The sequence below is a fragment of the Ostrea edulis genome, chromosome 6, assembly GCF_947568905.1.
Source record: "Ostrea edulis chromosome 6, xbOstEdul1.1, whole genome shotgun sequence".
Classification (NCBI taxonomy): Eukaryota; Metazoa; Mollusca; class Bivalvia; order Ostreida; family Ostreidae; genus Ostrea; species Ostrea edulis.
The window spans coordinates 67,871,782-67,897,504 of record NC_079169.1 but is presented as its reverse complement, the minus strand read 5'-3'; the positions used below and the strand labels follow the sequence as shown (position 1 = coordinate 67,897,504).

Below are 25,723 nucleotides of genomic sequence, written 5' to 3'. Positions count from 1 at the left end.
AACATTTGTTATTTCTTTCTATATGAAAGACCTTGCATGATTGTGTTGCGTTTTTGAAAAAAAGTTAGCTAAAAAATCTATTGTTTTATTGAATTTTTGACTGTATACAATGCAAGGTATGTTGGTTGCCATGGAAACCATTTTTTGCTGAGATATTTAAATTTCTTATTTCAACAAAATTTTATATAAGCCTTTTCCATTTACCTTAAACTAAAAAAATATGCATCTTATTATCTTAATTGTATTTATTTTGGACTTAAAAGAGGTATATTTCACTGTTTTTTCAAGGACTTTGTCCTTGTTACCATGGTAACAACAAAGTGATCAATAACTCTGTGTTATTTGAGTTTAAGTGACTCACACATGCGTTTTGAATGATTTTATCAATAACGCTGCATAAAATTATAGAATGTTTCAATAATTTTTTTTTTTTGGCACTTTCCAAAAAATTCTCCATGATTACTGACAGCTTCTCTTAACACTCGATCATCAATATTTCGAAAACGAAATGAACGCCAACATACAAGGTGAGGGCGGTTTAGTTAACAATACAGATTGAGATTTAAAAGAAGTTACAAAACGAGAACGAAACGCAGCAGAGACCAGGAAATTTTCAGAAAATAAGCGATAGTAAATATATGGCTAATTTGTTTTGGAGGCGTGAAAGATTTGAAAAATAATCTTCTGGTTTAATGAACTAATGTCTTTGCAACTCTATAAGCAATATTTTCGTGTTTTTGGAAAATCGAGGAAAAAACTTTCTTACGTCAAATCTTAACAAATGTGTACCGATTCGAATGGGATTAAATACATGCGACATTAGCATTTCCAAGGGGATATTAAGATTCAGTCGATTAAAGAAAAGTTATTTAACGGTAATGACAGATTTAAGTACTAATTGATTAATATATTAATTTGTTAATCATTTCGATCAAAATTCTGTTGGAACGAGCTCGTTGAAAAATGGTGTTCGGATGTAAGAGTCTGAGGTATGTAAGGAGGTACATTAACTGAGACTTGTGGGTGTAGGGTATACAGGTTCAGTAAACCATCGTGCCATGTGTACACAGATTCAGTTAGCCATTATGTTACGTGTACACAAGTTCAGTTAGCCATTGTATTACGTGTACACAAGTTCAGTTAGCCATTGTATTACGTGTACACTGGTTAGTTAGTCTTTGTATTACGTGTACACAGGTTCAGTTAGTCATAGTATTACGCGTACACAGGTTCAGTTAGCCATTGTATTACGTGTACACAGGTTCAGTTAGTCATAGTATTATGTGTACACATATTCAGTTAACCTTTGTATGACATGTATACAGGTTCAGTAAACCATTATTATATCACACTTACACATATTTTGGAAACCATCGTATCTCGGGTTGACTCATTTACTCAATGTATAGAAATACTCGAATAATCAGAAAAACCAGTGTTTCAAAATTTCTCTTGTAATCAAATTCTGCCTGCAGATGAACTAGATGGTATTTGTGATTTATCAAAGTTTATATTGGAATAAACCCAATGCATTTTGTCGTATTTCAGGTGACAAAATATCCAGCAACTGCCGCCTTTTGCCAAGAAAGAATTTTATAGAAGATGGTCTCCTACAATTTGTGAACGCCTACAACAACACAATCATGAAAACTGGTAAAGTAACCATTTCTATAAACATTAGAACACGGGCAAGTATTGTCCTAATCTGGCTGTTTACCGGCATTACAAAAGGAGTATTGTCTGCATGCAATTTACACGTAGCACATATTGATGTAGCCATTGAGGCATGTTGGTTGGTAGTAGCTCCAAATGTCTTTGCAAACGTAAATTCTCACATAACACTTGATCGGGTATATTTAATTCCGTATCAGGGAAGGATTTGCTCAAGAGACTACAGTGTAAATGTCGTTTGCGAAGTCCCATTATTCAAGAAGAGTACTTGATGTTGAGACGTTCTATACCGGTATCTCAAATCCTGTCTCTCATTTGTTGACCGTTATTTTTAGCTCACTGGGGGTATGAATGTCCGGAAAGCTATTGTCGTACCTATGACGTCATCTATGGACTGCAAATGAAAAGTTTTAACCCCGGAATCGAAGATTTGGGGGCATCAAATTTTTGGCCCGTCCGTATGTCTGTGGCAAAAAACTTTAACTTTGGTCATATCTTTTACACCATAAGAGGTAGACCTTTCATATTTGCTATGTGTATTCCTTGTGACAAGACCTTTTCATTGACACCTAAATATTTGACCTGGTGACCTTTTATTGACTCCTGACCCACTTTTAGAAAATTCAAATGTAAGCCTTATCTTTGAAATCGTAAGAGTTATTAAGCATGTGCAACTTAGTCAGAGGACCTTTCCAACTATATCAGATTTATTAAACTTGTGACCTTGGCATTGAACATTGACCTAGTTTTTGGAAATTTTCAAAGCAACTACAATGTCTTCAGTGTTTAACAAACACATCTTGTTTTGGATTGTTTGTTTCCAATAAACTATTAGCCCTACATGATTCAAACTTGCAAGGATGATTGATCAATAGATCAGGTATGGATATAACCATTCATGCTTCACAATGTCATGCTAGGTATACTAGGATAATATTCTGACAGATTTGGGGGGTTAACGTTCTTTAAGAGTTTCAATTATAAGAAGCTATTTACTTTACATGGTTCAAACGTGCATGACTGATGCAGCTCTGGATCCATGTAGCCACTAAATGATCCAGATGATGCGTAGGACATACATTGGGTCAAGCTGATTTTTTTTTTGCAGTAGAGTCATCACTCTGTAACTGTATAAAGCTCAGTCATTCACGATTTGGATAATACTAAAGCCTTTTTCCACAAAACATCTTACGATTAAGATGAAAATTTCAAAACACTGTAATTCTTTTGCAATTCTTCAATTATATATTTCTAAATGAACAAACCTTAAGTATATGCATAGGAGAAAAACTGGCATTGTTACTCAGGGCATAATTGCACTCAATTGAGTGTATGGCAGACTGAGACAATTTTTTTTTATCTTAGTCGTAAGATTTTTTGTGCCAACTCTAACTTAAAATTTATGGTCAATGATCAGGTTGAATTATTTTGCAACAGACCCACTAATTGTTAACAGCAAATGCTAGGGGTATGATTGAATCAAATGACTGCCCACACACTATCAATCTGAAACATGATATATTACCTTACCCCCACTAATTCTACCTCGCCAGGTGAGCTTTGTTGTCTTCAGAAAACTTGTTATATAGAGTGGTTAACCAAATTAAAAATTGAGATGTCCATTTTCCCCATCTCTGCAGAACTACAGAAATTGATGACCACTCTTGGTTTGGTACAAACTAGTAATACAATGCCAGAAACGGGAGACTCCCATGATGGACATGATCATCGCAGACGCAAGAGGGCGCTACCGACTTCACCATCCTTTGTATGTATACAGATATTTTACAACACGCTTGTTTATCAGAACCTTTCTGTATCTCTTTTCAAGCAACATAACGGACTCTGTATTTACAGGCCAGTAAATGCTACAGTGCGGATGAGATCACGGCCATCTACTCCACGAGAAACACAGACAACTTGACCAAGAAAAACTTCTTGGAGCTGTGTCCATCTCTGATATACCAACAAGTATCAAAAGCATGCGCACCAGTTCCACAAGATATAAAGAAAAAGGCAATCAGAAACGACGAATGTATGTTTAATCTGTGGGTTTAGCTCACCATTCACCGATACTGTTTACAATTGCATTGTATATTTTTAGTCGCAGCCTACTATATGTAGTTGACTTGAGTGGATCCCTGACCTTCTGCTCCCTTGTATTTACAGCCTATGGATACGGAACACTGGCTGTCTTTATCGTCTGCTTGTGTTCCATTGCGGCGATACTTTTCATCCCGCTGGCTAATACAGTCTGTCTGAAGACCTTCGACTATGTGTTGGCCGTCTTTCTGGGATTGGCGGTCGGGACCCTGATGACTGATGCTATTCTACATTTGTTTCCAGCAGTAAGCATTTACAAAACCAAACCGATAAAGAACTAAAATATAGCAATATCAATTTAGTGAAATATTGGATAAAAAAATTATTTCACAGGGCAAAGGTCAAATGTCTGTCCAGTTGTGAGGTAAAATGATTTTTTGAATCCAGAGAGTCTAGTAATCAACTGGAAGTCGGGAATATTAAATTTAGTGATATAAATAAAACACAAAGATCGAATGTTGACATTTCCGAATTCATTTTGTTGATTGTCATTTTAGGCTTTTGGATTGCACGTCCACTCAGAGGATGAACACAATCATGATGGGGTCACTATGGAGCCCTATGTCGGTTACGGACTAGCCGCTATAGCTGGTGAGAATTAGGTCACAATATGGGTAAAATGAATTAGGTCAGGATTCTTGAGTTTGTTTTATTCATAATCAAAATCAGATGTTATTAATTTTATTCATAATCAAAATCAGATGTTATTAATTTACGAGTTGTTGGAAAAAGTACTCCTCCGTATGGCAGTGTGCAAGATATACAAGCAACTCGTATGAATCCCGGGTATTAGTTACATATAAAGCAAAAATTATTTTGATTTGAATATGCTACTGCTGCAAAAAGTATATTTTATACCAAAATTGTTCACCTAGTCTACCACTAATTTCACAAAAATGGGGGAGGGGGTAAAGTTTCAATCAGTGAAGATGGATGAGAGGCCACCAGACTCACTGACATACTATATGTAGTACATATTTTCTCATATCAAATAATAAGGATATGGTTTTTGTCAGAGTGCACCCCCCCCCCCATTACATGCTTATACGTACATCCTTATTCGCAATGAAGAAACCTTATACAGTATTTTATTTATAAACACCCTTCATTGTATAAAAATAGTCATAAGCATGTATGCAGCAAATATTGAATACTTTGCATTACATTACTTACAATTCAACTATACACGTTACCCGACTCCTTAACAATGATTTATTTATTGAATTATTTTATCTTTCTAATAGTATCATGAACCAACCTATGAAATTCCCTAACGTTACTTGCAGAAAATAAAGGCTTTAAAAGATCTATAAATTCTATGTAATTTAAATCATTAAGAAATTAAATAATAAACATTTCTTATAATCTTTATTTGCATAGTAAATAATAGATGTAGCGCTAGCACTCTAATCTTCTTTTAAAAATAAGCTGGTACATGTATGATGTAATATTAGGACTACAATGTGGCATGCCTGATTGCTGCTTTTGTTGCGCGCGATCTTCAGCGGTTCAATCTAGGGCCACAATCAACGACTTCTAAATGGATCGACTTAGTTTGTCAAAACAACTTGATGTATTAGTTTCTTTTATGTAATGCAAAGTAAACACGTTAGGTTCTAAAAGTTTACAAAATACTTTAATTGTTCCATCGTATTTTCTGCCTTCAAATGAAAGTTCGTTGACCCCTGAGGCTTTGTTTGATATGTTTATTGACGTTAGTCACGTCACAAACAAATGTCTTTTCTATTCTGTCAGTACGTATATATGTACAAAACTGTACAATGGGTTTTTATTTTTATTTTGGAGAGATTTACTGACGAATTGATACTGCATGTACATGTACTATCAAAACGAGCGGACGGGGTGGGGGTGGGGGGGGGGGGGGGGTGGTGGCAACCAGCCAATATACCTTACTTTTGCAAGTGAAAATAACTAACTAGCGGAAAATGAAGATAACATATATCTTCCTGATATATCCTTTTCCCTCTCTAATTTTCTGTTTCTGATGATTTTTAGCCGTAGATTTTAGAAGACAATAACAAATTCGATGTTAACATCATACTTTATATGTGTGTGATCCTTAAAAAAGGGTCATTAAAATTTGGGGTAGTGATCAGATTTGTGCTAGATACAATTTCACATTAATGTCAATCAAGCGTCGTTCTATCTATTTAAATTGATGGTCTGGATAACAAACTCCCATGGTGGGTATGTGTTGAAAGAAAGCCTTACTTGTAAAAGGAAGGAAATTGGTTTGCTTGAAAAGAATTCTTTGTGTGTTAAACGTTTTGGTATGGGGAAAATTGTTTGTTTAGATATTTTGTGAGGTGTTTAATGAATTCATGAAAGTGTTCATTTACAATGTACACAAAATATTTTGAAAATGTTATTCGTATATGTAAATGTACGTGAAGTCAAGCATGTTTTCTGTATATACATGTATATGTATAAAGCAAACGAATGCATGAAATTTTAGCTTAATTACCATAGCGACTCCATTCATGTATGCCCATACTCCATAACATTTGCCGGCAGCTTCATTTGTGGAATTTTTAAATTGATCCATTTCTACATCAGTCTTGCACTATTTAATCTTCTACAGATGATGCATGTAAGCAAACAACCATTCATAATTCTGATGCTGCATATGACCCATATTTTCCGGATGAGAAAATTTATGAGTTTATTATGAGTTCTGCAGGAGGTTTGTTCCTAAAAGGAAAGTAGCTTCCACGAGGGCTGTCCAAAAAGTTCGTGAATACTCGCTAGTTTTCTCTTTACAATAACGACTTGGCAATTATGTGGTTGGTTGTATAAAGTTTAACGTCTCTCTCGAGAATCTTTCACTCATATAGAAACGTCACCATTGCAGATCAAGGGCTGTAAAATTTAGCCTTTGGTCGACGCTTGCGGCCTTTGAGCAAAAACTTAAGTCGAAACTTAGACTGAAATCTGGGATTTTACTCAAATTTTGACTGCTCAAATACAAGAAAACTCAAACTTAATCCCCAGTCTGCTCACTGTAAACACTTCACGCTATACTCCTCCAAATATAATGCACTAGTCAGTAGAATATCATTAGTTACTGTCCTCGGTAATTAGTTATATCAAATAAAATACACTAGAGTATCATTAGTTACTGCCCTCGGTAATTAGCTATAATCAAATAAAATACACTAGAATATCATTAATTACTGTCCTCGGTAATTAACATAATCAAATAAAATACACTAGAATATCATTAATTACTGCCCTCGGTGACTAGGTATAATCAAATAAAAACACTAGAATATCATTAATTACTGTCCTCGGTAATTAACATAATCAAATAAAAAACACTAGAATATCATTAATTACTGTCCTCGGTAATTAACATAATCAAATAAAAAACACTAGAATATCATTAATTACTACCCTCGGTGATTACAACCTATCATTGGGTCAAATTTCATACCGATTGTTAGGCCGTTCTTGGCACACTGATTTTGACTACGGATAACTTCGTTTACCTGATCAGGAAATAGGGCTCACGGCGGGTGTGACCGGTTGACAGGGGATGCTTACTCCTCCTAGGCACCTGATCCCACCTCTGGTGTGTCCAGGGGTCTGTGTTTGCCCAATTATCTATATTGTATTGCTTATAGGAGTTATGAGATTGATCACTGTTCGTTATCTTCACCTTTCACTAGAATATCATTAATTACTGCCCTCGGTGACTAGCTATAATCAAATAAAATACACTAGAATATCATTAATTACTGTCCTCGGTGATTAGCTATAATCAAAGAAAATACACTAGAATATCATTAATTACTGTCCTCGGTGATTAGCTATAATCCAATAAAAAACACTAGAATATCATTAATCACTGTCCTCGGTAATTAACATAATCATATAAAATGCACTAGAATATCATTAATTACTGTCCTCGGTAAGGATATTGAAAACCGACGATTTGCTAAAACACAAATAATGGCGAATTCTCTCACCGTAAAGCTTCGGTCTTACTTCTCTCACCGTAAAGCGTCGGTCTTACACAAATAAGCTCATGAATAGGAAATTTTGTATTTTTATTGCATAATAGGTCTTCCTCTTATTGAAGCATCTCTGAAATCGAACACATCATCGGAAAACCGTGTATATCGCTTGTAACTCAACAACCTGCGTATATTCCAATTATACTCTGGTACTTTCGTTATTTTTCTTCTTCTCTGTGGTTTACCCCAGGCTGTATGGATGGCTGACGTTGCTTTATTTGGGGCGTTTTCAGAGATTTTCTCTTGCCGTGTTTTCTCCTTTATTCGTCAAATAACCGATACTATTTATTGACATCAGAAAATGACATCAGTTATTTTGGTTACGTCACGACTAAATTCTATCTTGTTTTGACCTGTTTTATAAAATAATAAACTTTTGAATGTTAAAACTTGTAACATTTTTACCTTGAGCCGTGCGCGCCCTCCGTGACTTTTAAAGACAACAATTTTATATTTTAATATAAGTGAAAACATTCAAAACCGACTTATTTTGACTTGGAATTTCACAGCAAATACTTTGGTGTATGGCATGTAAACCTAAAAAACATTTGAAATGACAAAAATCGCTATTGTCCACTTGGACTTTTGGGAACAGCTCTTGTATGTTGATTATAAGATTCTGTTTACTTACACGATGACTTCTTTTGACAACAATTTAGGCAACTCATGTTTGATATGATTAAAAGCAGTAAATTAATCGTAATTTGACAAACTTTTCGCAGTATAATACTGATTTATTTGGGTACGACGGAACAATGGTTGAATAGGGGGATCTTTTTTCGATATGAGGTCTTTGCTAGAGAAATAATATTGCAGAAATGATTGGCGTTAATGAGCTTTAGTAGTCGATGACCGATCTCCGAGGATATCTACGTTCACACGTGACCTATCTCAGGGTGTATCTACGTTCACACGTGACTGATCTCCCGAGTGTATCTACGTTCACACGTGACTGATCTCCCGAGTGTATCTACGTTCACACGTGACTGATCTCCCGAGTGTATCTACGTTCACACGTGACTGATCTCCCGAGTGTATCTACGTTCACACGTGATCGATCTCCGAGTGTATCTACGTTCACACGTGATTGATCTCCGAGTGCATCTAGGTTCACACGTGATCGATTTCCGAGTGTATCTACGTTCACACGTGATCGATCTCCGAGTGTCAAACTCCCCGTCGAGGCCTCATTACGTCACAGTGCCTACGAATAGACCTCTCCTATGTGACGCACCACAATATACAGATTTGTATATTGTGAGTCCGCGATTATCACGCAGACAAATTACACTAAAGAAGTAGTTCGCAGTTAAAAGTCTGAAGATATTAATATTAAAAGCATTAATATAAAAGTATGGATTTTATTTTAAACATAAAATGATCAAAAGATCATTAAAAAGTAGGGATACTCTGTTCAAATTATTGTGTAAAGTAATGAATTTGATGTTTACGTTCTTGTTTTGAAAGTTGGTTACGTTTGACGTTATGTTTTTTCGTCATTCTACAGTGACGTCACAGTATACGCGGCCTAAGAAATCGCTATCCCATAATGCCTAAGTGGAAGAGTTTGGTTTGTGAGCAAACGAACTCTGGTGGAAGTTTGCTCCGAGTGTATCTACATTCACACGTGACCGATCTCCGAGTGTATCTACGTTCACATGTGATCGATCTCCGAGTGTATCTACGTTCACACGTGACCGATCTCCGAGTGTATCTACGTTCACATGTGATCGATCTCCGAGTGTATCTACGTTCACACGTGACCGATCTCCGAGTGTATCTACGTTCATACGTGATTGATCTCCGAGTGTATTTACGTTCACATGTGATCGATCTCCGAGTGTATCTACGTTCACATGTGATCGATCTCCGAGTGTATCTACGTTCACATGTGATCGATCTCCGAGTGTATCTACGTTCACATGTGATCGATCTCCGAGTGTATCTACATTCACACGTGACCGATCTCCGAGTGTATCTACGTTCACACGTGACCGATCTCCGAGTGTATCTACGTTCACATGTGATCGATCTCCGAGTGTATCTACGTTCACACGTGACCGATCTCCGAGTGTATTTACGCTCAGTCGTTTTGTCTTGTTACCTTTCCCGCTTCGACTTCTTCATAACTAGATGCTAGCTCCTTGGTGACGTGAAATCACAGGTCCTGTACAGGAATGCAATGAAAAAGCAGTGCTACAGTTATTCCATATTGTTTAGTTTCATGTTACTGACACTACAAGAGCTGCATAGACGGCAATGCAGAGGTACAAACAAATATGGATTTTTAAATTTCAGATCACAGAGTTTTAGATTTATTCCCATCAAGGTACAGATGGGTTAGTCAGGGAGGGTTCACAGTTCGTTCTACATTGTAACATCCGGCATGCATGCAGATCATTTCCCACTCTCTTGACTAATCATAACTTGTGATGTTGTAATGAACAGCCTTTTTTGAATTCTTTTAAAATGTTTATTTCATCAGGTATTTACGCATTTTACTTCATGGAGATGGTATTTAATTTGCTGAGTAAAACCAACACTTCTGATGACGAACACGGTCATTCACACATACACAGCCTGGACAAAATCGAGTTACACAGCGGCGTAAGAATTTGTAATCAACCCCCTAGCTGTGAATCGGCCCTTTTTGTACAAACTTAATACCTTATATAAATTCACTCGAGTCTATTTCATTTTTATTATTTACTTAAACTTGCTTCTATTTTGATAACATTTTTTCTGTAAAGTTGAAAGGGGAACAATGTGTCACAGTTTTTTAATGAGAATTATAAACAATGACATATGGAAGAGCAAATATTCATCAATGTAAAAATATTTTTTAAATTTTGCAGATGAAAAATGGAAAATCGGAATCGAAATCGGAACTATACGACAAACAGAGTATCTCAGAATCCGTAGGCAAACCCGAGATTCAGACAGGTAACATTTTAACAAAACTATCACAACACAAAACAAGATGAAAGGAATTCGGAGGTGTTGATTAAGTACTGTAGGATATCGGATCAAATATAACACCAGTGACAGATCAATATTGTTGTGGACTATTTTCAGCGGGAGCCCGGGCCTTGATTTTAATGGTGCTGTTGGGAGACGCCCTCCATAATTTCGCTGATGGTCTGGCGATTGGAGCAGCATTCACTGAGAGTTCCTCTGTGGGCATTGCCACAACCATCACGGTGTTCTGTCACGAACTCCCACACGAATTGGGTACATGTACTCTAATTTTTGTATGAGGTTCAAATAAATGTTTTATTTAGTAGTAAATACAAAACATTACTTATATATATCCTCTTGAATGCATTGCAAATGTGAACAATGCGCGTATGAATTTTAATAGAATATAGTTTATCTATTTTAATTGATGGGAATTCTGACAGAAATGTAAGGGGAATGTAAATACATGTACAAATATCAAATTTCATTTTTTTCCCCAAAATACATGAGGGTAGGAAATGCACCGCTTAACGCCGGCATATTTCTCACGAAGCGCTAACGAGTGTCAGGAAGTATGACAGCGTAAAGGGTCGTAGGTCATGAATACCCTCATGTATTTTCAAAACTGTAACTTTTTTCTTAAATGTATGCATCTCGTCATTTTCACAGGAGACTACGCCATCTTGGTAGCTAGTGGAATGTCGAGAACACGGGCTCTGTTGTTCAATTTTCTGTCCTCCCTCACGGCATTCATTGGTCTATATATTGGCGTTTCCGTGTCCACAGACGACATCGTCCGTCAATGGATCTTCGCCGTGACCGCAGGACTATTCCTGTACATTGCCCTGGCAGACATGGTCAGTATCAGAAAAAAATACTTGTCATTAGTTAACAATGCACAAACACCTTTACTTTTTATGTTATTTTGCCAAGATAAAGGAGTCGTAATGGATTTTTAGCAACCACGGTGTTACGCAAGAAATTGGTACGTGTATCATGACGTAGTAGGAAGGAAGCATGTGTTCCGTAATGTTTACGAACGTTAAGTCATGATTAAAAATAAATACAAGTACACGTGTTGCTATCTTTAACTGTAGATGCCACATATGACGAGCGGAGGAAAGGGCACGCGGGGGAAGAGACTGAAGATGATCATTTGCAACAACATCGGCATATTCATTGGAGTAATGGTGTTGGTTCTTCTTTCCTTATTCGAATCAAAAATTAAAGTGTAAACAGTATAGTGCAAATTATTTCGTGCAATTTAAAATCTTCATGTCATATCTATTCACCTAGACCAAAGTACCATGAGTTTATTCAACCACTTTGCGTTCGTCGCCAATTGTACACATTTTTCCAACATCTTCTCTGAAACCACTTGGTCATAGACCAGAACGAACCTGAAATTCCTATAAGAGTATGAATTAACCTGTATTCACCTATTGCCAAGAATGACTGCAGTTAACTAAAGCTTGAAAATGAGATAAAGTACACTTTTGAATACTCCAAGTAACATATTGTCCGTTAGGTGTCGCTTTTGCTCCGGGAAGACCTTCAATATTTTTTTTTATCATGAATGCGTTAATTGAAATTGACGCATCTGTCTTGGATTGAATCATGTACGTTAAAAGCTTTTAATGTTGAGAACGAGGGGAAGTCACACAGGACTGGACGGGCAGTAATTATTATGTGTATTGCCTGCAAGTGCCTGGTTTATCACATTTGTTAATATGATCAATGTATCTTACAGGGCCGTAAATTACATGGAGGCGGAGGAGGCAGCTGCCTCCTCCAACTTTTGAGCCAAAAAAAATTAAAATTTAAAGTTCATTAGAATTTATGTTGTTTCCAATAACTAAGAACATGATACCTCCCTTAAAAAGCATTCCAAATCTTTCTTTTAGAATGAGTTAGTCAAGTAACATCTTAGAATCAAGGATTTTGCACGAAACGTGTTCAGTGTGCACAAAATGTGCGGCCCCCAGACCCCCGCCTAATTTCCTGCCTCCTCCAAATTGAAGGTTAATTTACGGCCCTGATCTTAGGTCTACAACGAATGCAACCATAATTTGTTTTTATTTAGTTTTAATCCATCGAATTAGACAAGTAAATTAAATAAAACTGTAATCCTCATGTTCTTAACTTCAACACATCAACTAGCTGTGTTTTCTTCTGGCAACTCTTATTGGGTGAAAAAACCCTGTATATGTAGAACAGCTATTGATAGACTATCTGAATAGCAGCGATCTGTCAGCTGAGCAAGAAACATATCACTTCTCATTAATTTGTATATTATTTTTTTTATGGCATATACTCTGTGTGAAAGAAATTCGTCCTAAGTAAGAGTGTCTAGTATATTCAATACTGTTTTACAATGTATGATGTTGGATTTTTTCATCAAAATGTTTTCACAAGGAATACTGTATGCAGGGAAATATTCGCCCCCGTGTTATTTTCGTCCTCGTTGTCAGTGGACTAAATCAAAACTGGGCGAAACTGTTTTCTCTCTTTATCTCTATTTAACCAGAACTGGGCCTGGGCGAATGTAAAACGTGGTGAAACCATCTGCACGTGTAACGCGAAAATAACACGAGGCAAAAATAACCTTGTATACAGTATTTATACATGTATATCGTTATCGCAATAGTGTTGGGAAGCGAGGATACATTCCCACTAATAACAAAGAAGTTATATATCAAAACAAGATATTTTGTTTACAGGTGTACACCATGTGTTTGAAAGATACTTTATCATTTTATTTGTATTTTCTGCAATATATCTGTGATATATACCGGTAAAATGTTTTATTATTAGTATACAGTATCTTACCTTTTCAACAATTTTATTATCGATCATGAATGATAATTTGGAAAGGTGGAATAAAAATGTTATAAAACTAAGTGTGATTTGGAATATTGAATGTTGTTTTGCGCGTTTTATTACGGGTTCTCCATTTAGGAATAAGGGAAAACAACCAAATCAAATTCTTTCTAAAGCATTCGCGAGCACCAGGCGCATCGTGCAGCCATTTAATCTTTCTTGAAGATTACACAGGTAGACTTGCATTTAGAAACTTGAAACGGGTATAAAAATAAAACTCTTACTATAATGAGGCGTTTATATTCACATTGGATTAAAACGCTGACGTAGCTCATCTCAATGAAGGGAAATAGATATATTGCATTCGAATTTCAGCACTAAATAACACTCAATGCAGCGTCGTATGCAAAGCCATCCATTTCTTAATGTATATGAAATTGACTAATTAAGAAATCGACTAATTAAGTTTTGCTCATTAACGGGGTTGGTATCATTTTAATTGCAAGATGATATTATAGATTATCTGAATGGTATGAATACAATACTACTTGCATACAAAAAGTATATGAATGAAATGATCAATATATTATGGGTATCAGACGCTTCTGAAATGCATTGTTGATTAGTAAATACGTGTAGATATATATATTTGAATATTACAACTCTCTTAAAGAATTATTGTATGTCACTTCACAAATATTTTAAAAATCCATCAGAAGTTTTCGAAGAGATCATTATTAAATAATTTCTGTGCTTTAAGTTTAAAAGCAACAGGAAATAATTGGTAAATGGAATTTATATTTATTGCAAGTTATCTACGAAAAGCTTTTTACTCATTTTATTGGTTATGATACATTTAATTGTAAAGTGAATTGAAATTAACTTAAAAGCCGACATTTTCACGGTCGTCCTCATTTGCGACATCAAATATTTAGACTGCAACAGATGACAATCACAAGTTAAATTACCCCCCCCCCCCCCGGTAAGGAAAAGGGGAGGGTTTTTTATCCGACTGGACAATCACGAATGTTGTACATTTCCAACCTTGCCAGTTATAGCTGTCATTTTGGTGTCGAAAATATTTTCTTGTAAAATTGGGATTTACTATTTCAGACGAAAATAAGGTTTATAAACTTTCATTATTGATATAATTTGTGTTAGGAAACTTATTCCTAGGCTCTGAATGAAGTAAAATAACATTATTGGCTTCCCATACACAAATTTATTTCTATACATAATGCTATATATTCAATAGAACTGAAATCTTTATTTTTGATAAAATTTCAAACTTGATTATGGTTAGAGTTACATACAACACTATATAACAACAAATTTTTACAAGAAAATAATTTTATATGTAGATTTAGAGCTAGTATTGCTTTGAATAGAAATGGGACTATACATGGGTTTTATAGATGTACATTGCATATCATGAAATGCATGTATTATATGATCGATGATGCAATACATACATATAGGTTTTGGTGGGAGGGGCCAAATCAGGAGTATAGAGAAGAAGATCTGGAGTTTGTGGTTCAGCTATGTCCTGACAGGGCTCATGGAAGTTTCAGGGTAACGAGTAATGCGAAAACTGCATAACAAGACTGCTGTTACATCCGGGTGCATACGCCATTCTGCCTTTGACAATAATTCACAGTGTGCAACTCCAAATGCATTACTTTAATTGTTAAGTCAAATTTCAAATTGAAGAAACTTGATTCTGACAAGGCTTTTCACAAGTTTTTTATTTAACTTTTATTACACATATTGCAGTCATTTTATTGGCGGTTAAGATTACGAAAATTGCGTAACAAGGCTGCTATTAAACTCGGTTACATGCACCGCTCTACCTTTGACAATAATTTACAGTGCGCAAATTGAAATGCATTACTTTAATTGTTGATTCAAATTTCAAATTGAAGAAACGTGATTCTGACAAGGCTTTAAACGACATATTTTTATAGCTATCAATCGAGGAGTATAAAAGACTGAACCAAGCTTGTAACATGTATAGAATGAAGAAAAACGAAAAAAAAAAACGTTTTGTGAAAATCATGTAAACTTTCTCCACATTGAATTATTCACTCCCATATTTTAAATGTTTTGTTTCTAAATGAGAGGATAATTTCACTTTTTGGGGTCAAAATTGTAATAAAAGGTTGCAAGGGGTAAAACATTAATATGTTATATATAACTTTTATGCAACGTTGAGCTACCCCCCCCCCCCCCCCCCCGAAGCAATCATGATCGATAAGATAATTACAGTGCCAGTGTTGTTCAGATATAGGGTCCACAGTTCTTTCATGGAAATGAATGGGACTTCTAAACACTTTTAAAACCTTCCAACAACAGTAATCTGATCAGCATGCATTCGGAGATAGATTGATATCTCCGTTTACCTGATCAGGATATAGGGCGCATGGCTGGTGTGACTGGTCGACAGGGGATGCTTACTCCTCCTAGGCACCTGATCCCACCTCTGGTGTGTCCAGGGGTCCGTGTTTGCCCAACTATCTATAGGAGTTATGAGATTGATCACTGTTCGTTATCTTCACCTTTCATTGATATTCTATGATGCACTACATTGTATATTTTTGGACTGTTCTTTCTTCGAATTTCGTTAGTGCATGATACATTATGCTCTTCTGAGTTCATAAATAACTTTTTACTTAAAACATGCCCTCTTTCTCACCTTCATCTCTATTATGATTTCGTTCGAATATCATGCCAGACGATGGGTTAAATAATGAACAAGAAGAACTTGATACATTGTCAGAATGGATTAAAAGTGTAAGAGGAATATTAAAATCCCACATTAGACATCAGAACAATAAAGTACGTTCCATCTATCTTTCTGTGTTTAGTAAACCAGAAGTGAAAAAGGATTAGGTAGGTTACACGAGGTAAATGTTTTGGTTCCAGCTAACAAAGCTTGTAACAACATTGTCTTAGTTCGTAAGGGCTCATTATTACAACCGTATTTCAAAAGAACTTGGCATTAATCCCACTTTTGGTAATCGTTCTTATACTCCAACTACCCTTTCAAAAGATGAAATTCTTCAAAGCCATGCTTCAGTTTTAGACACGTTAAATACCCAGTCAATGAGTCGAATGAATATGAGTTACCATACCTATACTGGATTCCTAAACTTCATAAAAACCCATACAAACAAACAAAGACACATTGCTGGATCCAGTAAGTGTTCACCAAGCCTCTATCTTTGCTCCTCACGAAAATATCAACAACTGTGAAAGAGAAACTTCAAATGTACTGTGCCACTACATATGCCAGAAGTGGTGTAAATTTTATAAATGTGGATTCTAAAAATAATTCTAAAGAAGTTTTAGTAAACTTGAAATAGCGAAGCTTCTGAAATCAACAACATCAAAACGTATAACGTCTCAACACTGTACACGACCATCCCTCACAATAGATTAAAGACTAGACTTTTTGACATAATAGACAGTTGCTTTTTCGACAAAAATGGCAAACGGAAATATTCATATCGAGTGACCAGTCATTTTAAAAAGTACTTAAAGGGAAAGGCAACCCAAAAGATTTTTACATGATAGGATTAATCATATGATAAAGATTTGTCATAAATTCTGTTGATATATGGCCTAGATATGCTCCGGTACTAATTTGAAAACGTCAAAAATTGAAATTCCCGCGATCTATAGAGGCTGTCATGATGTGTAACTCTTTTGTATCCAAGACCACAAAAATCAATACTTTTGACGTCACACCGTCTGTTCCGGTTTTGATGAGATTTTAAGATCATCCACAGGTGCTTGGGTTCAGCCCCCCCCCCCCCCCCCTCCGAATAAGCTACATGAGTTGATTATTTTCTTGAAAATATTTCTAATGCATGTCAACAACGTCTTACATACCCATAAAGTACAAAATAAGTCCTTTTTTTTTTAAAAAAATACCCCCACTGGTGATTATAACAGAACTTATAACAGAACAGTGGCCTAGGGTATTTACTTTTTAAAAGGGCTTATTTTGAATTATTTTGGACTTTATGGGTATGCAAGACGTTGTTGACATACATTAGAAATATTTTCAACAAAAATTAATTAAATCAACTCATGTAGCTTATTTGGAGGAGGGGGGGGGGGTGAGCCCAAGCACCTGCGAGATCATCAAAGATTTGTATGTGGTAGATCTTACGAATAAATAGGTTGATGCCTTCCTGGCAAGCAGTTAATTACACTAATGCGAAGGGGAAATGTGAAAAAAGGTTATTTTTCGAAATTCCCAACTCAACCAAGTTATTTCAAAAGAAAAGACTACGTAAACTGTGGATCCATCATTTGCGTAATGACTAGTTGAGGTTCGAGACATTTGTAGGAAGAACGTGTACCGTCTGCCTGGTCTGCGACACGACTGAACGTCTTCTTTTCTCAATTTCTTCTTGCAAAAGAACGGACTCAAATCTATACGGCTCCAAACTTAACTATTCGTGACTTGTCATGTTGATGAAATAAACCGGAATAGACGGTGTGACGTCATAATTAAACTCCAATGGCCACTCTCTTAGCGGCGGGTAATTTAAAATACATGATAGATTAATATGATTACGGTGTGACCGTTGGGGCGAGCGCAGCATATCTGAATACATTTTCAAAAATCTATGTTGAAAACAAGGAAAACTGATCTGGTTCACTGTCAATACGTAGGATTACTGTCTTGCTCTTCTCGCCAATGTAGGAACCAGTTTAGCGGGAAATGCAACGAGCGCGCATTTTCCATAAATTTAGCGTCAAGGTAGACGAAGTGTATTGTGACGTCACAATAAGTCCGAGTCATTCTACTTTCATAGTTCGTAAAGCACAAAATATGCGGATACACAGTTGAATCGCATGGTTTTGGTTTTGGTTGATACAAAAACAAACAAGTAAATCAGCACTCAAGGAGAATGGAAATACAAAAACTGGTTATCATCTCACTGTATTTCGTTGTTTGTACCTTCTACCGTAATACGTTGACGGCGCGATGTTGCCGTTAGGATGATCTCAGCTACATACAATGTATATAGATGAGAGGACTCCAATTTCAAACGCACTTTTGTAGTCTTGCTTTGTTTCGGTATAATAAACAATTTATTGCATGAATGTTCGGGAGATATGAAGATTTATTCACCCTCGGGGAATATGATTTTTCTTGGGTGAATAAATCTTCATATCTCCCTCACTATCATGCAATAAATGTATATTATTATATACTTTCAATTTCATCTCTTCTTTTTTCTTTAAAAGTTTGCGGGCATATATCACACGATATTTGCCCTGAAACATTCCGGCCCGCAAACATTACGTCACAATCAAATTTCTACGCCGTTAAAATTCAAATTTTTCGTGTTTTTCATCCTTTACTCAGTTAAACCGATAAAGTTATTGTTAAAAATAAAATTATTGTTAGTTTCTAAATGAAATTGAAAGTATATAATAAAAAGGTTATAGACTCTGTATGGGAAATATGACGACCTCGTTTTTTGTCGCGAACGGACCTCGCAAGCTCGGTCCGTCTACGCGCCAAAAAACTCGGTCGTCATATTTTCCCATACAAAGTCTATAACCTATAAATATTTTCCCTTGGGCAGCTTCGTGCATTTTCCCTAAATTTAACGTCAAAGTAGACGAAGTGTATTATGACGTCACAATAAGCCCGAGTCATTCTACTTTCATAGTTCGTAAGGCACAAAATATGCGGGTCTCTGATATACAGTTTTAAAATCGACCGATTTTGGTTGATATAAAAACATGCAAGTAAATCAGCATTCAAGGAGAATGGAAATACAAAAACTGGTTATCATATCACTGTGTTTCGCTGTTTGTACCTTCTATATATACGTTGACGGCGCGATGCTACTGTTAGGGCGATCTCGGCTACATACATGTACGATGTATAGATGAGTAAACTCCAATCTCAAATACAATTCTGTGGTCTTGCTTTGTTTCGGTATAATAAACAATTTGTTGCATGAATGTTCGGGAGATATGAAGATTTATTCACCCAAGAAAAATCATATTCCCCTCGGGCGTTCCCCTCGGGGAATATGATTTTTCTTGGGTGAATAAATCTTCATATCTCCCTCACTATCATGCAATAAATGTATAATATTGATTTAATTCTTAAGCAAGGATATTTGTAGTTAAAGACTGTCAATTACGATATCAGTAAGTGATACTTTATTCATAAAAGCAACTATGTGGTTAGGGTTGCCTTTCCCTTTAAGTTTGTCAAAAACCACTCTGATTCCACGCACAAGTACTCTGGAGTTGAGATTAAAAGAGTGCTGGAGTTACTCATTGACAATTATCTTCGAAGTCTTTGGTGATCAGATCTTCCAACACTCTGTTTCAATTTCCATAGGCACGAATTATATGCTCCTTAATTAGCTGACCTGTTTCTATATTCCCATGAAGCAGAATTTATTCAAAAACTTCTACGTGAGAAGAATAAATCTCCTGCTGTGCCAATGCGACATTTAGATATATTGACGACGTTTTATCTGTTAATAATGATAATTTTCATTCATATGTCGATTTGATATATCCCAGTGAACTCGAAATAAGACACCACAGAGTCGTCCACTTCTGCTTCGTATTTAGATATTTTATTGAAAATAGATGTTAACGACAATCTAACAACTCAACTTTATGATAAACGGGAAGATTTTTAAAAGTTTCTACATCGTCAACTTCCCATATCTATGTATCAACATTTCCATTATCACCTGTATGTGGTGTTTTATACCTCTCAACTGATTCGATACGCAAGAACTTGTTCTGCGTATGATCTGTTTTTAAATCGAGACAGGCTACTAACAAACAAGTTGTTGGTGCAGGGGTTTCAAAAGTCTCGTTTAAAATCAGCATTTCGCAAGTTCTATGGTCGTTATAACGATCTAGTTTGCCAATATAACCTTTCATTTGGGTCAAATGCTGTCTGATGTGTTTCGTACCATTTGTTAATCTGTTCTTGGCACACATATTTTGAATACGGATAATTCCGTTTATTATTACGCTTACTTTCACTAGGCACCTGATACCACATATATGGTATACCCAATTGTCTCCTTTTCGGCCTTATTGTCAATTTTGTATACTTATGAGATTGATCACTGTTTACTTTTTCACAAATGGTTTCCTATATTTTATTGAAATTGTATACTTTCTATTACTGTACTACATGTATAGATGCGGGGACAGATATACTCAGGGAATATTGAATTCCCTTATGGACAGCTACATGTAGATTTGTCCTAGGCATCAGTCTCTATGCTTTTTGGCAACCTGTATAGTTTCTCGGTGTAGCATGTAGCCGTTGAAATGTTCGGTGCGTTCCTCTGCTTCATTGCTCTCGGAGAGATCTCTGTTTTAAGATATGTTTAAGCCTGGAAAGTGATCGTGTCCCTCTCATTCGTTCTTCTTTACATCTTTGGTACGTTAGAATCACAGGCACTTGACGTTTTAAATATTTATTATTAAAAAACTGTCTCCTGTAAACTACACTGTATTCAAATAGTTTGTTCACAGGAAGACATTATTTTATTGCCTGACGTCGAGTGTCTGTGGATGGAGTGTTTAAGAAATAATGATCGCGCTTTCGTGTATGCTGCAGGATATAACCCCCGAGGTCGAAAATGTTGTTTTGAAATATAAAAGCCGAAGTTTTTATATTTCAAACAACATTTCGAGACCAAGGAGGTTATCCTGCAACATACACGAAAATAAGAACTTTATTTCTATTCTACTACGGCACAGAAATACAGCCAATCGTTTTCCTATATAGCTACGAATGTGGTCACTATGACTTCATTGCAGTTTCCGAAACGGCCTCCATTGTGTTTTGGTGTTTTTTTGTTTTTTTTTGGCTGACGAAAAATGTGAGAGGTAGGGGCATTCTAAAATCTATTTTGAAAAAAAAATTCAAGTATATACATTGTAGTTTGATGTTAACGGATTATATCAATTGCTTTGAATACATTTCAAGGAAAACTTGCTTATGCATCGCCATGTTTATATGTGTATCGCTCTCGGAATGCAGACGATTGGTTGATACTGAATGACAAGTGTTCTTCAGTCATTTATGAATTTGTTTTAAAACATGTATTGATTGATTTTTATGATTATAAAATGGAATTATCAGTTATCGACCTTATCAAAACTCGAAGTGCAAGGGAGTTGTGTATCTTTCTCATGATCAGTTTATGATACGTATGAAGGTACATGTATATCGAAGAATAATGACCGCGGCATTCCTTTAATCTTTACAATAGCCATAGTAGAATCAGTATACATACTTCCATCAATATTCCCATCTGACACCGGTCTTTCCAACTAATTATAGTCAAATCTACAGTCGAGCAAAAACAAGTGTCAAAGTTTCAAAGTTAAAAATATGTTTCATACAAAATCATCCATTTCCAAAAGATTTTCTTGTAATCAATTATTCCACAATTTTAAAGAAATAAATTAAACATAATTGAGTTTCGAAATGTCAGCAGCTGCTGTCATGACTTCAAAAATAATCTTATGACAAACTATTGCAGAAAGATAACAATTTATTCACAGAATTCATGTATCATTCGAAAAGCATACATGTATATTTTTATATACATCACAAGATATTGAACATACATCACAAGATTATCGAATATACATCACAAGATATAGAATATACATCACAAGATATTGAACATACATCCCACGCTATTGAATATAGATCACAAGATATCAAACATACATCACAATATTATCGAATATAGCAACATTTTACACGTCATAATAAACAAAGTGATATTTAATTTTATTTGGAATAAGAAAGACAGGTTTAAAAGAAACATACTTATACACCGTTACAACATTATACTCGAGGAGTCATCACTGTGGATCCTCCGAAGCGGAGAAAACGCAGTATCACCGAGTATGAGATTGGTTTTCTCATGAAATACACCATATTTCTGCAAATATCATATTGCATAGAGTGTGGTAGATATATTTTGATCATTCAAATTTGTCACCGAAGTTCACAAACCCATACTTACCTCAAACACTTCGTTCGCGTTTCACAAATAGGTCTACAACATTGAAAATGATGATTTTAACCCACCTTTCTCGGTAATTTCATCCTTTTGCTTACCTGTATTGTGTGATAGAGAGTATGTATATCCCGATACCACGATTGTTGATGATTAGATCGCCTTTTTTCTCACATTTCACAAGCAATTTGCACAAAATCGTACCAATTTGTAATGTGTGGCACGAGGGCTCAAATCTGGCATCCCGCGAGGACTATGCCCCATGTTGTTTACTACTAATCTCGGTTGAAATTCGGCTCGGCTGAATATTTGGACTGACGACTTTATCGAATCTTAGAGCAGTCCTTCATAATTCATGTCTGGAAATTTACTTTCAGCTTCGACCAGTTCTAGCAATTAATGTGCACTTAGGTGACGCTGCTGTTCGGTTCAGATAAGTTATTTGACTATCAAACTAACTCTCTATCACAATTAATTTTGTATTGCTTACAGGCTAGGTATAAAAATCCCAAAATGAAAATAGGCACTAAATTTTCCGTTCAAATGAAGATTTCCATGGCACAATATTTTAACTCCTGGAATTGAAGAGTTCCTATAGTCTGCTATATCTAGTTACTGATACATTGTATCTATACATACCTACTTGCATTTCGCTAATTTAAAAAACAAACTATAGGAACTCTTCAATTTTGGGAGATAAAATATTGCGCCATAGAAGTCTTCATTTGAACGGGAAAATTAGTGATGATTTATTTTATGGAATTTACATACTTAGACGGTAAGTAATACTGCATTAATAGTGATACAGATTTGGTTTAATAGTCAACTAACTGATTTGAAGCGAACAGCAGTGTCACTTAAGTGCACATTAATTGTTAGAACCGGTCGAAGCTGAAAGTAAATTTCCAGACATGAATTATGAAGGACTGTTCTGAGGTTCGGTGAAGGCGTCAGTCCAAATATTCAGCCGAGCCGAATCTCAACCGAGATTATTTTACCACATATCGTGCGGCTTTAAAGTTTGACCTTTGGGCTTCTAAATGTGAATTTTATCTTGAGTCTGTATATGTAACGATAGGAGTTATAATATTGATCACTGTTCATTATCTTCACCTTTCATATATGTATAACAAGAAGTACACCAACATTTTGCGAAAGTTTGTAATATCGCAGACATCATTTCCACTATTTCAATCTCCTCTTCGTGATCAAATCATTGTCAACCGCAAAACGATATTTATTTACTTTCTTCCAATCACCAACTGAACCCATACCCTACGAAAATAAAACCGTATCGTTAGCCAAGTTGTATTTTAGCATCTAGTCATTTGTGTGGAATACACAAGTTCTTTACTTTTAATGAACTTAGAACTTTATTATGCCCACACTTTCCACAGAAAGTGCGGGTATATTGTTGTTATCCTGATCCGTCCATCTGCACATTTTTTTCTTTCTCGGACTCCTCTTTTTTTTAAGTAGTAACCAATCAATACTTTGGGTATGTGGTATCCTGTAGATGTGCAATAAGGTTTTGGAATTTTCATTTTCAACCTGGGGGCCAATTAGGGATTAAAAAACGATGTTTTCCTACAGAAAAACCAGATTCCCAGAACTCGTCTACACTTTATACAGTAGCCAAATCATCGGGAGGTTATTTGTGGTATCCTTTAGATGTGAAATAAGTTCTCTGAATTTTCCTTTTTACCTTGAGGGGCAAATGGGTGGAACAAACGAACAAAAACCTGATGCTCAGTGCATTGTGTCATGTGCAACAAAAATATATTTACAGTAAGGGTTGTAATCTCAACCATTTTAAAGATATTTGAACAATCAAAAAATTATATATGGGAGTTGGGATGAGCTCCAGGGTACTTGACCATAAGAATTCTTAATGTGAATGTAATAGTGTTTATTAATTGATTTAAATTAATAAATCTACACAAATTTGTATACAGATTTCAAATTTCATTATGTAAAACTTATACGGTACCAATTTTGATGCACCAGATCTGAATAACCACTACATTGAGATGTGTTTTATGCTCATCCAAGTAGAACAGGCAGTACCTGTTCTGATTTATTCAATTTAGCCTCAGGTCATTAATTCAACTTTTGTATATAGGTTTGAAAGTGTTCGAAGTTTCTATTGGTTTTAGTGTTGTTAGCTGGTGTTTTATTGGTCAGTTCTTTTTCCCTCCAAAAGTTCTTGGTGGTATTCAGTCATTCTTTGTCTACTTGGTTTATAGAGAAGTTGGGTTGAAAATATAAGACAGACATTTGACTGCTGACTGATATTATTTTCTAACATTGATATTATTTCTAATTAGCAGTAAACTTAATAATTTGGTAGATTTAATTCCATAGCACTTGTACAGTGAGAATGATATTTTGTGAGGAATAAATCAGTTAACTTGAAATAAAGTTAAATTTATGCGTTTCACAGAATTGGTATATTTTTAAATACATGCTTATTATTTTTTTTACTATTTTTATGATGCAAGTTTATTTTTAATTGTAAACTTCATAATTTACAGTCAATCTCCATGGACATATATTGTTAATGAGGGATTATTGCCACATCACTTATTCCCATAGAATGGTATGATGGTGTTCATGTTACTCCCTTTAAAATGTGCACAGTAAATTGTACGTTTTAAAAGTTTCCTAAACAGTGAAACGGCGACTGTGATTTCGCTCAATGCAACGTTGACATAATACAGTAGGGGGCCCCAAGATCCCGGTGCTTAACGTAACGATTCCAGTTGAAAATATGATACACAACATCTTTTTATGTAAAATAAAATAACTATATATCGTCGCACAACACTATAAAACTAAAACATAAATAGAACATTACCTGAATTGGTAGTACCACATAATTAATAATCTCAGTTGTTTGCATTAATGTCGTCTGGCGGCCGTTTCACTAACCGATCGTAGATCGTAAACGTACGATTACGTTTAAGATTATTTGACGCGCACGTATACGAGCGTTTCACGAAACCTATCGTAGTCGTAACACTTACGATTCCGATTTACGTCTGACTTTTTAGAACTCTTTTCTTTATGGAGGTAGCTTTAAAA

General features: G+C 35.5%; 1 protein-coding gene across 1 annotated transcript in view; it reads left to right on the top strand.

The window, feature by feature from the left end:
• Nucleotides 1–13,669, top strand: part of LOC125648167 (zinc transporter ZIP10-like) — a 38,610-nt gene extending 24,941 nt beyond the window's left edge. The window contains exons 5-14 of the mRNA XM_056140563.1: nt 1,549–1,653; nt 3,312–3,439; nt 3,529–3,706; nt 3,841–4,019; nt 4,272–4,365; nt 10,297–10,418; nt 10,667–10,754; nt 10,887–11,042; nt 11,439–11,626; nt 11,867–13,669. Coding sequence (XP_055996538.1) covers nt 1,549–1,653; nt 3,312–3,439; nt 3,529–3,706; nt 3,841–4,019; nt 4,272–4,365; nt 10,297–10,418; nt 10,667–10,754; nt 10,887–11,042; nt 11,439–11,626; nt 11,867–12,004 — 1,376 coding nt within the window. The 3' untranslated portion in view covers nt 12,005–13,669. The remainder of the gene's footprint in view (nt 1–1,548; nt 1,654–3,311; nt 3,440–3,528; nt 3,707–3,840; nt 4,020–4,271; nt 4,366–10,296; nt 10,419–10,666; nt 10,755–10,886; nt 11,043–11,438; nt 11,627–11,866) is intronic.
• Nucleotides 13,670–25,723: the final 12,054 nt, after the last annotated feature.